This window comes from Trachurus japonicus, chromosome 14 (assembly GCF_045865225.1).
Source record: "Trachurus japonicus isolate A0001 chromosome 14, Traja_1.0".
Classification (NCBI taxonomy): Eukaryota; Metazoa; Chordata; class Actinopteri; order Carangiformes; family Carangidae; genus Trachurus; species Trachurus japonicus.
In genome coordinates, this window is record NC_140920.1 from 32,276,691 (window position 1) to 32,291,201 (window position 14,511).

At 42.2% G+C, this 14,511-nt stretch overlaps 3 protein-coding genes across 3 annotated transcripts; all 3 read right to left on the reverse strand.

Moving 5' to 3' along the window:
- Nucleotides 1-605: 605 nt before the first annotated feature.
- On the reverse strand, nt 606-1,600 carry LOC146975120 (odorant receptor 131-2-like). The gene has a single exon (XM_085796941.1). The coding sequence runs from the start codon at nt 1,587-1,589 to the stop codon at nt 606-608; it is 984 nt and encodes a 327-aa protein (XP_085653067.1). The 5' UTR covers nt 1,590-1,600.
- Nucleotides 1,601-4,996: 3,396 nt separating this feature from the next.
- LOC146975121 (odorant receptor 131-2-like) lies at nt 4,997-5,959 on the reverse strand. The gene has a single exon (XM_085798901.1). The coding sequence runs from the start codon at nt 5,957-5,959 to the stop codon at nt 4,997-4,999; it is 963 nt and encodes a 320-aa protein (XP_085655027.1).
- Nucleotides 5,960-12,786: 6,827 nt separating this feature from the next.
- On the reverse strand, nt 12,787-13,865 carry LOC146975122 (odorant receptor 131-2-like). The gene has a single exon (XM_085796942.1). It carries the CDS (start codon nt 13,768-13,770, stop codon nt 12,787-12,789), a length of 984 nt encoding a protein of 327 aa, XP_085653068.1. The 5' UTR covers nt 13,771-13,865.
- Nucleotides 13,866-14,511: the final 646 nt, after the last annotated feature.

Below are 14,511 nucleotides of genomic sequence, written 5' to 3' on the forward strand. Positions count from 1 at the left end.
TGTGAGGTCACCTGAGCAGTACTGGGATGCTCTGCAGCACTGCATCATTCATTTTGAATAAGAATGTATGCCTACGTGAGCATGATGCTACAGAAATTGCAGTTTTGTAAAGCCTCATTCAAAATGATGGATGTGATTGACAGTGACTGTGATTATGTTAAAAATAAATATAATGTGCACTCAAGTACGGGCTGTACATCTTTACATTTACACATATTTTAGTTCCCAGTCAATATATTCTCTGAAAAGGAATGCTTTAATCATTATTCAGTTTCAGATTCTTTATTTCCTATCTATTACAGTAATCTGAGATCAGAGCTCAGCCTTTACTAACATGACATGGGAAATTTGGCCCTGTCTTTGGGCCAAATTTCTCCTTGGCGGAGACCAATAAAGTAACCTTAACTTTAACCTTCTGACTGAGTGCCAGATGACAGCATAGATTGTACAAGAGAATGGGCTGTAATTGGTTCAATCCACCTTTGATTGCACTCATTTTTTTCATAGTGTACTGTTTCTTTTCAAATTAACACATATTTAAGTTCCAAGTCATTGTAGTCTCAAAAGAGTGCTTAAATCATCAAACCATGCTCTGAGGCGAGACCTCAGCCTTTTCTAACATGACTTATTGTCAGTCGACAGCACAGATGGTACAAGAGAATGGGCCTGATGGTCTGATCTCTGATCCCATAGATGAGAGAAGTCAGACATCTGGGGAGGATATAGATGAGCACATAAACAACACTCTTGATACGTGTAATAGTTGCATTATGGAGTATTGTTGAGAGGTAATGAACAATAGCAGAATGCATAGTTGAGAAGAGACTGAGGCCCAGCTGTGCTAGATGCAGGAGCAGTGTGTTACGAGCCTTTTGTGATGAATCTTTGTCTATAGAGGCTGACCTGGCTGCTATCATCACACCAATATATGAGGAAATTATTGCCACAGCAGCAAATAAAAACACAAAATAGGTGAAAACCTGGTCATAATGATAAGTTATTGGCTCATCAAGCAGGGGTATGTGTGAGCAAATATCGGTCATCTGCAGGTTTTCCAGGTCTTTAAATTGGAAAATTGACAATAAAACAACTCGAGTAAGGATATTTAATAAACTAATGGTCCAAACCACAATTATAGCTAAAGCAGTGTTTTTGATAGTGATGATGGCAGCATGCCTTAGTGGGTAGCACACAGCTACACACCTCTCCAGTGACATCACCACTAGTGTGAGGGGTGAGATGTCATTCGTTAGCTTGGAGAACATAACAAGAACACAACACACAGGATATGTTAGTAGTACTATACAAGCAGCAAATATATACAGTACCTGGCTAAGTGCCAACAGAGCTGTGTCTGCAAAAACGAGATTATACAGAAGAATGTAACGTGAGGTCTCTCTAAACACCAGTTTACTCCTCAGGGTGAAAAGCATAATGCTGTTAATGAAGAGAAAGACACAGCATGGCATTCCAACCAGAATGGCAAACAAGACTCTTTCCAGTAACCCCACATACTGTTGACCAGACATGTTGCTATGGCTGATGTTGAGACCCTGAGATTGGTTTGCATATGACATTTTATAAAACATTTCAGACCAAAAATAAATATGAGCCTATTGGTGTAATTAAAGCACAACAGTGTATCAATTTTTGTGTAGTTTGGACCCCTAAAACAGTGAATACAGGTCAGCACTAGAGTACAGATACCTGTTAGATTCGTTTGCAAACTGGAAAATTATTCACATACACATTCCCTGTGCTGACAATTATCAGGTTAGAGGCCATGACTAATTTCATGTGAGCAGAACTGTTCTGCAAATCTTACCTGTCCTCACATACTATACTGTATCTCACCACTTCATGACATAAACATGTAACAAGGAACATAAATGAACTACTAACAGCCATTACCTCTTGGATGATCATTCACCCTTAAACCAACAATTAATAAAAACCACTATGAACATTGTGAACCCCACCACCACCCGTCCTTGTTGGAGGACGCTGAACAGACAGAATATAAACAGATGAACTATCAAAAAAGGTTGTCGCTCTCTCACTCACTCACACCTGCCTCTCTACTGTCTTTCCTGTCTGCTCTCAAAGAGTGTGTGTGTGGGGGGTATTTTACTGTTGGTTCTGACCCACACGCGCACGCACACACACACACACACACACACACACACACACACACACACACACACACACACACACCATTAATTTAAAGCAGAAGTAAGCGATCCGGTCTGTCAGTGGATGGAGTTAGCAGTCCCCGCCCTCGTCCCTACGTCACCACATGCACGCACATCCCTTGGCTGCACACACAGAGAGGACCGCCCCTTTATGCCGTTCTCTCTCCTCATTGGATAAAGGTTGTAGGATATAAGGAAAGTTTTCTCCTCGGCTTACAGCAGAGCAGAGTGACTGACAGACCTGTGTTTCAGACCAAACACTCTATATAAGTGATTGCTGTCGGAAGATATAACTATTTAAGACTTATATTAACACAAACATTCCGCTTACTTCTGCTTTAAGCAATATCACACGAGAGGCTGCAGGCCGAGTGCCGCAGATAATCACACTGTGATGATATACAGTACAACAGCATGACCTCCTGTGTGATATTGCTTTTATACAACAGTGCAACGAGCACATTTTATTAGTTAACAGTAATAAGCTACAAGAGACTATGATTTGTTTGTTTATTTAATCATTTATTTGGCTCCGCCAACACAAATAGTTCTGCAACTGAAAGGGAGACAAGGCTGTTGCCAGGCAACACAAACATTTCCTTGATACTAGATAGCTTACTTAAGGTGCGTTCCAGTTGTACTGGGAAGTCAGACTGTCTGAGTTCCCACTCGGAATTTTCACCTGGAACGCACCCTGAAGTCGGAAATGGGACTCGGAAAGTGGGACGAACCTCACCAACCCCGACTTGACGACGTCATGAAAACGTCATCCAGAATGGCTGTGCCGTACATCAACAGTAGTGAAAGCTCTCGTAATCTATTATTTATTAGCACGTCTGTTTTGTTTTTGTGAAATTAAATTAGTGGTACATGTAGTACTGTCCAACGTCTTATCTGTGGACATGGTACAGTATGGTTTAAATACCGTTCTATGCGTTGTTTTCAACTGGTATTGCTAACAACAGTTAAAGGGACAACGAGGAGTTTCTATTCGGTAATAAAAAAGTCTCACGTTAATGTGGATGAATCTCCGCTACCCACACTTGTTAATGGGCCCATTTTCGATAAATATATCGTTCTGTCTCTATCTTTATTTTGTTATTATTAGTGGTGGCGGAAATGCTGGTCGAGCTGACCAGCGTTAGCCTCGTAAACCAGCCTCTCGCGGAAATGCATTTCATTTCATTTCTCGGGAGAGTCTGGCCTCATCCCCTCTCTAAGCGTTTGGGGTGGGCAGCAGCAGGGCGGGAGTAGTAGCAAAGACGGTTTAATATCTTTGGTAGTAGCGTTGACAGACAACCCCATTCAGCCAATCAGCAAGTTGGTGTAGTGACAGGGATTTGCACCAGTCGGTCCCTGATTGGCCAACGTGCTGTATCAATCACAGCGGGCGACGCTGATTGGCTCGGCCTTCTGAGGGTTTCAGTCCAAACACTTAGAATGGGGATGAGGCCAGACTCTCCCTCGGAATGAAATGAAATGCACTTCCGCGAGAGGCTGGTTTACGAGGCTAGACCAGCGTTTCCTTCGTGGCGAATTATGAGAATAACGCCGCAGAATCGCCGTTTATGGTCGGAACTACGACGGTATGTGAACCTCTTTGAACCTCTGACTTTAATTATTGATGAATGAAAACATGAGTCCGTCTTGCGCCGGTCAAAGAAATGTACGGTGCGTGCGGAGGCTCATAAATGTAGTGTGAAAACGCTTCGCTTTTCCAAAACTCCTCGTTGTCCCTTTAACAACAACAACAACAGGAGGCGTCCATGTTTTCCAACTTGTTTACTGGAATACCATCAACTCGGGTGTGACGTAATTCCCAGCTCCGACTTCCGAGGTAACTAGAACGCGGCATTAGTGGCACCTTTTCCACCGAGCTGCACTGCTGGACCGATATTTGGCCCTATCTTCGGGCCAAATTTCTCCCTCGTGGAGACAAATAAAGTAACCTTAACCTTAACCTTATGACTGAGTGCCAGATGACAGCATAGATTGTACAAGAGAATGGGCCTGATGGTCTGATCTTTGATCCCATACAGTAGATGAGAGATTTCAGACACCCAGGCAGGATATAGATCAACAATCACTAACCTTCGGTTGTTGAGAGGAACTGCTCAATAACTGTGCGCATATTTAGTTCATTATTTTTTACACAATTTGAAAGAATACATAAAACATGATAGGTAATAATGAAACAGTGCAGGGAGAGGCAAAAAAAAACCACAGTGGGTTTATTTGAAGCCTCCACCTTATAATAATATGAATATTACAATTTCATGTACGAAAGCACAAGTTATCAGAAAACATAAAAAAATAATTAAAATGATAGTGTCTAACAACCATTATATAAAAAATAAAAACAGAAAACACAGAATTTTTGAGAGGAGACTGAGGCCCAGCTGCACCAGATGCAACAGCAAGATTATACAAGCCTTATAAGCTGAAGCACTGTCGGCTCAGATCAACTTGGCTGCTATCATCACACATCTCCTAACTCTAGGAGGAAGTGATTGCCACAGTGGCAGATACAAGCCAACAGTAAGTGTAGAATTTGTCAATAATTGATACCTAATTGGTTCAATCCACCTTTGATTGCTCTCGTTTTTTCATAGTCTACTGTGTCTTTTCAAATTAACACACAATTATCAATAATTGCTTCAATCCACTTTTGATTGTACTAATTTTTTTTTCATAGTCTACCGTGTCTTTTCAAATTAACACATATTTAAGTTCCAAGTCATTGTAGTCTCCTAAAAACTGCTTAAATCATCAAACCATGATCTGAGGCAAGACCTCAGCCTTTACTAACATGACTTAATTGTCAGTCGACAGCACAGATGGTACAAGAGAATGGGCCTGATGGTCTGATCTCTGATCCCATAGATGAGAGAAGTCAGACATCTGGGGAGGATATAGATGAACACATAAGCAACACGCTTGATACGTGAGATAGTTACCCTATCCAGGGCTGTTGAGAGGAATTGAACAATAGCAGAATGCATAGTTGAGAAGAGACTGAGGCCCAGCTGTGCTAGATGCAGGAGCAGTGTGTTACGAGCCTTTTGAGATGAATCTTTGTCTGTAGAGGCTGACCTGGCTGTTATCATCACACCAATATATGAGGAAATTATTGCCACAGTAGCAAATGAAAACACAAAATAAGTGTAAACCTGGTCATAATGATAAGTTATTGGCTCATCCAGCAGGGGTATGTCTGAGCAAACATCAGTCATCTGCAGGTTTTCCAGGTCTTTAAATTGGAAAGTTGACAATAAAACAACTCTAGTAAGGTTATTTAGTAAACTAATGGTCCAAACCACAATTACAGCTAAAGCAGTGTTTTTGATAGTGATGATGGCAGCATGCCTTAGTGGGTAGCACACAGCTACACACCTCTCCAGTGACATCACCACTAGTGTGAGGGGAGAGATTTCATTTGTTATCTTGGAGAACATAACAAGAACACAACACACAGGATATGTTAATAGTATTCTACAAGCAGCAATTATATACAGTACCTGGCTAAGTGCCAACAGAGCAGTGTCTGCAAAAAGGAGATTATACAGAAGAATGTAACGTGAGGTCTCTCTAAACACCAGTTTACTCCTCAGGGTGAAAAGCATAATGCTGTTAATGAAGAGAAAGACACAGCATGGCATTCCAATCATTGTGGAAAACAAAACTGTTTCCAGTAACCCTTGATACTGTTGACCAGACATGTTGCTATAGCTGATGTTGAGACCCTGAGATTGGTCTGCATATGACATTTTAGAAAATATTTCAGACAAAAAATAAATATGAGCTTATTGGTGTAATTAAAGCAGTGTATTGTAGTTTGGATTCCGAAAAACATGTAACAAGGAACACCACTGAAACGAAAATGAACTACTAACTCTATTACCTCTTGGATGATCATCCACCCTTTAACCAACAACTAATAAATACCACTACCAACATTGTGAACCCCACCACCACCCGTCCTTGTTGGAGGATGCTGAACAGACAGAATATAAACAGATGAACTATCGTTACTTCAAAAAAAGGTTGTCTCTGTCTCTCTCACTCACACCTGCCTCTCTACTGTCTTTCCTGTCTGCTCTCAAAGAGTGTGTGTGGGGAGGTATTTTACTGTTGGTTCTGACAAACACATGCACAACCACACGCCCACACACACACACACACACACACACACACACACACACACACACACACACACACAAACACTGCCTCTTTACTGTCTTTTTGCTCGGCTTTTCTAAGGGTCAACAGGTAGATCACAGGTAAACTTGGCTGTCAGGGTCCACAGCCCTGGGAAAAACAATGAAAACTGGACATATTCATGAATTCATAAACCCCCCCGGATGCCTTGAAAAGTGGACATGTCCGGGCAAAAGAGGATGTTTGGTCACCCTATTTATTAAATATTCACTGCAGTCACATGAGGGAACGCAGCTTATTGATATGATGATTTTTGATTTTGGTATTTGTATTATTATTTTAGTCTTTCTGAATACCGTTAGGCTCCACCCCTAATTAGGGTTCAATATTTTTTTTCTCAGATGTTGAGCAACAGCTTGAGGTTTACTCTGTGTCTAGATATTGGGTTTACAATTGCAACAATTTACTGTTAAATTACTGTTAAAAAAAAATAAAGGAGGCAATCGCACAGGCAGAAGCAAGACTGTGGCATGGTGTCCTGGTAGGCACTGTGGCAGTGGGGCGAGCGGATCTTGGTAGCCACACAAAACCACAGAGCCCAGGGAAGGGAGAGACGGCAGCTGGTGCAGGAAGAGATCCATGCAGACATGGAAGAGGAACGCCGCACCAGGACAGTGGCCATGTGCTAGCAAGGTGCTTGGACGAGATGGGACCATGCATCTACCCAAAAGATCATGTGGACAAAACTGTGTAAGTCAGAACCAGCTAGACTTAAGTTTTTGATCCAGTCGGTGTATGATGTACTCCTAAGCCCGTCCAACATGCACTGTTGGGGCACAGTAGAAACACCTGCATGCCCATTGTGTCCAGCAATAGGCACCCTGGAGCACGACCTGAGCTGTTGCCCCAAGGCCCTGGGAGAGGGGAGGTACAACTGGCGCCATGACCAGGTTCTGAGGGCAATGGCGGACACCATCAGCACAGGAATCCAGCAGAGCAAACATCAGTGTCCAGCAAAGCACAATATCCATTTCATCAGTACAGGAGAGAAACCTCAAGCAGAGTGAAAGGCCTCAACCAGGCTGCTAGCCTCAGCTCATGACTGGCAACTGAAGGTGGATCTGGGGAGGAAGCTTAAGTTTCCAGAGCACATTGCAAAGACATCACTCCGGCCAGACCTGGTTTTAACATCTGACTCCACAAAGCAAGTTGTGCTGCTGGAAATTATAGTCCCCTGGGAAGACCCGATGAGCGAGGCCTATGAGCGCAAGAAGGCCAAATACCTGGAGCTGCTGGAAGCCTGCAGGACGAATGGCTGGAAGGCCCGTTGCAAGCCTTTTGAGGTGGGCTGTAGGGGTTTCCCAGGGTAATCTCTGCACCAAGCACTCAGGCTCCTTGGGATCAGAGGATTGCAGGAAAGGAAAGCCACCGGTACCATCAGCGAGGCCACGGAAAAAGCCTCAAGGTGGCTGTGGATCAAAAGGGCAGATCCATGGTGTAGCGCTGCTCGGACACAAGTCGGGGACTGATCACCCCCGGTTGGGTCGCCCAGGAGAGGGTGTCTGATGATCTGAGACCCGAAACACCCTATGACCCTGGGTTCAACACTGAGGATGTGTCCGAGCTGCACCATTAGGATGTATGAAACAACAATTTAGTGATCCAACAATTTAGATCACATCAAATGTAAATTTCGTTTTTGTGTGTAATTTTACATAGATTTCTTTAATATTTAATGGACTTTCAACTCAAATAAGCTGCGCTTCCGGATGAGAGGGGCGGTAAGATTCTAGAAGACTATGGGCCGGATTTACTAAGGTCCCAGATAGCGGGCGCTAAATTGTTTGCACCCGCTAAAATATTGCGTGTTTGGTTAGTGCACGCAATCTACTAAGAGTAACCCGCTAAATGAAAACACATGCAAACCACAATATGTAAATGAGGGCTTTGCGCGTGGTAATCGTTTCCGCCATGGAAAGAATGGACAGAGAGCTGGATGGACGAAGGGACAGAATGACATTTGATCCGATGCATACAATGACAGCATGTGTGTTCATCTCTCTCGCGCTCTGTTTAGATAAATAAACACAAATCGCTACAGGGCCCAACTCGTCATATAGTGACGAACATGCAGCAGCTGCAGCGACAATCACACACCTATAATATGTGTGTGTGTGTGTGTGTGCCGCCCATGATCCAGTGGATTAATAGAGAGCTCAGGTTGGACACACGGATCTAAACGCTCTGACCACTGACCAGAGGGATCAAAGACGGGTGACGGGCGACTGAGAGACGGAGCTGAGCAGCCAGGTACTGGAGAGGAGAGGAGAGGAGAGCACTGCAGGACAGACGTGCACCGTGCGTAACGGCGCGTAAAAGACTTTTAACACGGCTGAAAAACTGTTACAGAATTACCCAGACATGAGGAAATGCAGAGATGTAAGATCATGGGTCTCTGACAGGTATCAAACCAATAAACGCAGAAGTTTTGACAAAGTTGTATCAGTTAGTACATGGTTTTCAGACGTGGTAAATAAAGACGCAAAAACAGCCACCGCAATTTCTTCCTGGTTTGGTAAATCACATTGCGTGTGCTAAATAAATCGATTTGCATCTACTCCTCCCAGTATTTTGCACGTTCTGGCTGAAACGCCCATATTTACATTTTCATCAAGGCAAACACGCTAAATGGATCGCACGTGCTATTTTGCCCATTTGAGAGACGGGGAGCATACGTCAGTCCGACTGCCCACAAGTCCGACGGCTCATTTCTCCGACTACCCATTCTACAGTGTTGAGGTTAGGTTTAGGGTAAGGTTAAGGGTTAGGGCTACTTAAGTCGGAGAAGTGGGAGGTCGGACTGATGACGCAAAAATAAAGAAATGTATGGTCGGAGTCGGAGAAATGGGTGGTCGGAGAAATGGGTAGTCGGACAGACGTCATGCGCCCTTGAGAGACGCAGTCCTCGGTGCGTCCGGTTAGTAGATCAGGTTCCACGTGTGTTTGCGTTTGCAATCACGTTTGCACACGTTTTAATACACGCAAACCTTTAGTAAATCCGGCCCTATGTGAAACAACGATGGGAAAAAGGGTTCGAACATCGTGATAACAGAGGACATGTGGCTGAACGCTTGGCAAACACATCCTCCACCAACTCCTGGACTTGGAGAGACTTCTGTTGGAAAATCTTAATTTGTTTTTTTATAACTCCCAAGCAATGTCAAACTTCCTTCAGTGCTTCATCTGTTGTGTGATTTCTTGCTCATTGACTCCCCAAATGAAAAAACTTTATATCACAGAGCAATGTATTAAGTAATGTCAATGGGCTATGTGCCATGTAAGTTGCATGTAGTTCTTATACGGTTACATGCTGCTATTCCGACATGCCGCTATTTCGACATTGACTTCTAATTGTCGGAATAGCTGCATTAACATTATTTTTCAAGCGTCCCACTATTACGACATTTTTTTTTTCATTGTCGGAGTAGCAGCACTTTACTATTTTTCAAACATTCCGCTTTTCCGACATTGATTGATTACGTTATAGTCAGACTTGTCGTTATGATTTTTTTTTTTCTTTTCATCTGAGACACTGTTTCTCATACACAAATACATAGGCCTATAAGAGAGAAGAAAAAACAAACCCGCCAAGTTTAAAAACACACAGCAGCAGCCACTGATCTGCAGCTACTGAGACTGTTATTATTCTGTCAACCTGAGTTAATGAGGTGCACGTGTGTTTGGAGCTGACGAGAGAATAAAGAGTGAGACAACGCGGCCCTGAGGAGGAACTGTGAAGGACTCAGCTGGAAAATGACCTAAACCGAGTCCAGTAGAGCTGTAACTGTGTAGTGGAAAGGCGTTCAAAGTAATGGTAACTATCCTGGAAATCCTTACATTGTTTTAACATAGGTAAAGGGGGAAAAAAAAATTTCTGGGATAAACGGGCAGATTACATACGATTATTCTTCTTTCTGCTCCCTTTTGTTGAGATTTGGGAGGTTTTTGTTTTTATTGTAGCTTATTAAAATGCAAGATCATTTTTCTGACTGATTTATTGCCCGATGCCATGTGTCTCGCTTTCTTTCCCCCGCCCGTTGTCTTTGTTGTCACTTTGTAGCCGCTCCACAGAGCGCACATGGCTAATTAATATGCACGTGCTGACCATATTTGGTTGTGTCTAGGCATTCCGGGGGCGGAATATGCGGTGTGTTCAAGTGCGCACCGTTCTTGGATCCAGTTTGATTTATCAAAGAGAAATTGCGGAGAGTTGTGCACGCACATTTTGATAGATCTGAAAAAGGTGTAAATATTTTGGGTGTCTTTTCGCTGTAGTCCTAAGCAAAACATTTAGTAGCAGCAGTTTTAGACTGCTTACTTACAGTTTTGATAAATGAGGCCCTAAGCCCAGAGCCCAGACGCTCACAGTTGCAGCTTCTCCGCGGCTCATCAGCGGCGCTGTCCGTGGTGCTGAAGGTCTCACAGGTTAACTTGACAAACAAACTGAAGCATAGTTCTGTTTGTTTATCATGTGTGTCAGTTTTGTTTGCGACTTGATAGTTTAGTTGTTGAGATTAAGAACATCACTCCCTCATCAAACCAGTGATAGGCATGCTGAAAAGAAAAAAAGAGAGAGAGACGCGCTTGGGTATCGCAGCTGTGTAACAAACAAAAAAAGATCACGTGTCGGACTAGCGATACCAAAAAGTGTCGGAATAGTGGCATGTCTAGATAGAGGGATGTCGTAATAGCGGGATGTCTAAATAGAGACATGTCGGAATAGCGGAATGTCTGAATAGAGGGCGGACCCCTTCTTCTTATACATCTACGTATGATTATTTCAGCTTTCCATCACAGATGGAATGCAGGAGTGAAACGGCGCCATCTGTCACTCTGGGTGTTCATACGCCGGCTCAAAGATGAGCAGCGGTTGGTGGAGAGCAGGTGTGGCTTGGCCGAGCGCGGGGACCCTGCACCCCAACAGTGGAGGAGACTGGAGGAGAGGCTGAAGCAGCTGCGGTGGCAATACCGGAGAGGTGTGAGGTCACCTGAGCACTGGGATGCTGGTGCAGCACTACATTTTGAATAAACCAGCACCCCCCCCCCCAATACCCCTCTCTCCTCCCCCGTTGGCTTTAATAACCCACCATCTCCTGCTCCAACTCCTTCGTTACCTCCTGTGTCAACCCACCACCACCACCCCCTTCCACCCTAACCTCCAACCCACCACCTCCCCCGTTCTCCATCACCAAAACATGCCACCTCTTGTTCAAATAAAGTTCTCATATTTTTGATTCATCTTGAAAATCTGATTTGTCTGTGGGGGTCTATATGTATGCCTACGTGAGCATGATGCTACAGAAATTGCAGTTTTGTAAAGCCTCATTGAATTTCATTACAGTCTTTCAAAATGATGGATGTGATTGACAGTGACTGTGATTATGTTAAAAATAAATATAATGTGCACTCAAGTACGGGCTGTACATCTTTACATTTACACATATTTTACTTCAATTTAGTCAATATAATCTTTTAAAAAAGAATGCTTTAATCATTATTCAGTTTCAGATTCATTATTTCCTTATTATTTAAACAGTAATCTGAGATCAGACTTCAGCCTTTACTAACATGACATGAGAAATTTGGCCCTATCTTCAGGCCAAATTCCTCCCTGGTGGAGACCAATGAAGTAACCTTAACTTTAACCTTATGACTGAGATTGACCAGATTATCATAGATTGTACAAGAGAATGGCCTGATGGTCTGATCTTTGATCCTATACAGTAGATGGAAGGATATGGATAAACAATTGCTAACCTTCGAGGGGTTGTAGAGAGGAACTGCTCAATAGCTGTGTGCATATTTAGTTCTTTAATTCTTTATTTTTTGCACAATTTGAAAGAATACACATAAAACATGATAGGTAATAATGAAACAGTGCAGGGAGAGGCAAAAAAAACCAAACAAACATGGTGGGTTTATTTGAAGCCTCCACCTTATAATAACATTAATATTACAATTTAATGTACAAAAGCACTAGATATCAGAAAACATGGGAAAAAATAAAATAATAGTAACAATAATATAGAAATAAAAACAGAAAATATAGATTTTTTTTGAGGCGACTGAGGCCCAGCTGCACCAGATGCAACAGCAAGGATTTACAAGCCTTATAAGCTGAAGCACTGTCAGCTGAGATCAACTTGGCTGCTATCATCACACTTAAATAGGAGGAAGTGATTGCCACAGTGGCAGATACAAGCCAACAGTGAGTGTAGACTTTGTCATAATGATCAATAATTGGTTCAATCCACCTTTAATTGCACTAATTTTTTTGTGTCTGTCTTTTCAAATTAACACATATTTAAGTTCCAAGTCATTGTAGTCACTTAAAAAACAGTGCTTAAATCATTAAATAATCATCTGAGGCGAGACCTCAGCCTTTACTAACATGACTTAGTGTCAGTCGACAGCACAGATGGTAAAAGAGAATGGGCCTGATGGTCTGATCTCTGATCCCATAGATGAGAGAAGTCAGACATCTGGGGAGGACATAGATGAACACATAAACAACACTCTTGATACGTGTAATAGTTGCATTATGGAGTATTGTTGAGAGGAAATGAACAATAGCAGAATGCATAGTTGAGAAGAGACTGAGGCCCAGCTGTGCTAGATGCAGGAGCAGTGTGTCACGAGCCTTTTGCGATGAATCTTTGTCTGTAGAGGCTGACCTGGCTGCTATCATCACACCAATATATGAGGAAATTATTGCCACAGCAGCAAATAAAAACACAAAATAGGTGTAAACCTGGTCATAATGATAAGTTATTGGCTCATCCAGCAGGAGTATGTCTGAACAAATATCAATCATCTGCAGGTTTTCCAGGTCTTTAAATTGGAAAATTGACAATAAAACAACTCGAGTAAGGACATTTAATAAACTAATGGTCCAAACCACAATTATAGCTAAAGCAGTGTTTTTGATAGTGATGACAGTAGCATGCCTTAATGGGTAGCACACAGCTACACACCTCTCCAGTGACATCACCACTAGTGTGAGAGGAGAAATGTCATTTGTTAGCTTGGTGAACATAACAAGAACACAACACACAGGATATGTTAGTAGTACTATACAAGCAGAAATGATATATAGTACCTGGCTAAGTGCCAACAGAGCTGTGTCTGCAAAAAGGAGATTATACAGAAGAATGTAACGTGAAGTCTCTCTAAACACCAGTTTACTCCTCAGGGTGAAAAGCATAATGCAGTTAATGGAGAGAAAGACACAGCATGGCAAACCAGTCAGAATGGTAAACAAGACTCTTTCCAATAACCCCAGATACTGTTGACCAGACATGTTGCTATGGGTGATGTTGAGACCCTGAGATTGGTTTGCATATGACATTTTATAAAACATTTCAGACCAAAAATAAATATGAGCCTATTGGTGTAATTAAAGCACAACAGTGTATCAGTTTTTGTGTAGTTTGGATTCCTAAAACAGTGAATACAGGTCAGCACTAGAGTACAGATACCTGTTAGATTTGCTTGCAAACCGGAAAATTATTCACATACACATTCCCTGCACTGACAGTTATCAGGTTAGAGGCCATGACTAATTTCATGTGAGCAGAACTGTTCTGCAAATGTCACCTGCCCTCACATACTATATCTTAGCTCAATTTTCCCGCCCACTTCATGACACTAGGTGGACATCCAATAATCTTGTTCATGACATATTTCCAGTGTTGGAAATAATCATCAGAATTTGTCTAGCTTGAATGTGGTGTTGCTTTTTATTAGGGTTAATGTGCAAAGCATCCAGTATTGGTATTTGTATTAGAATAAAATTCAAAATAGGTGTAAAAATCAATTTTTTTTAGAGTCGCACTTCTAATTTAGGATATGTAAGTGTAAAAATAAGTATTCTTTAATTAACCATTATAATAATTATGTATGTATATGCAATATTGGTTAATGTTTTTCAAAAATCCAGCAATAAACATATAATGAGGAACACCACTGAAAAACAAATAACATACAGCCATTAGCTCTTGGATGCTTAAAGCAACATTGCGGAGTTTCAGCTCAGTGCTCCCACCATCTGGTTGAGAAGCGCTATAGTCTGGGGGGAAAAACGAAAACGAAACTTATCAGC

Excerpts from the sequence above, each read along its gene's own strand:
- LOC146975121 (XM_085798901.1), bottom strand. The coding sequence starts at position 5,959 with ATGTCATATGCAGACCAATCTCAGGGTCTCAACATCAGCTATAGCAAC.
- LOC146975120 (XM_085796941.1), bottom strand. The coding sequence starts at position 1,589 with ATGTTTTATAAAATGTCATATGCAAACCAATCTCAGGGTCTCAACATC.
- LOC146975122 (XM_085796942.1), bottom strand. The coding sequence starts at position 13,770 with ATGTTTTATAAAATGTCATATGCAAACCAATCTCAGGGTCTCAACATC.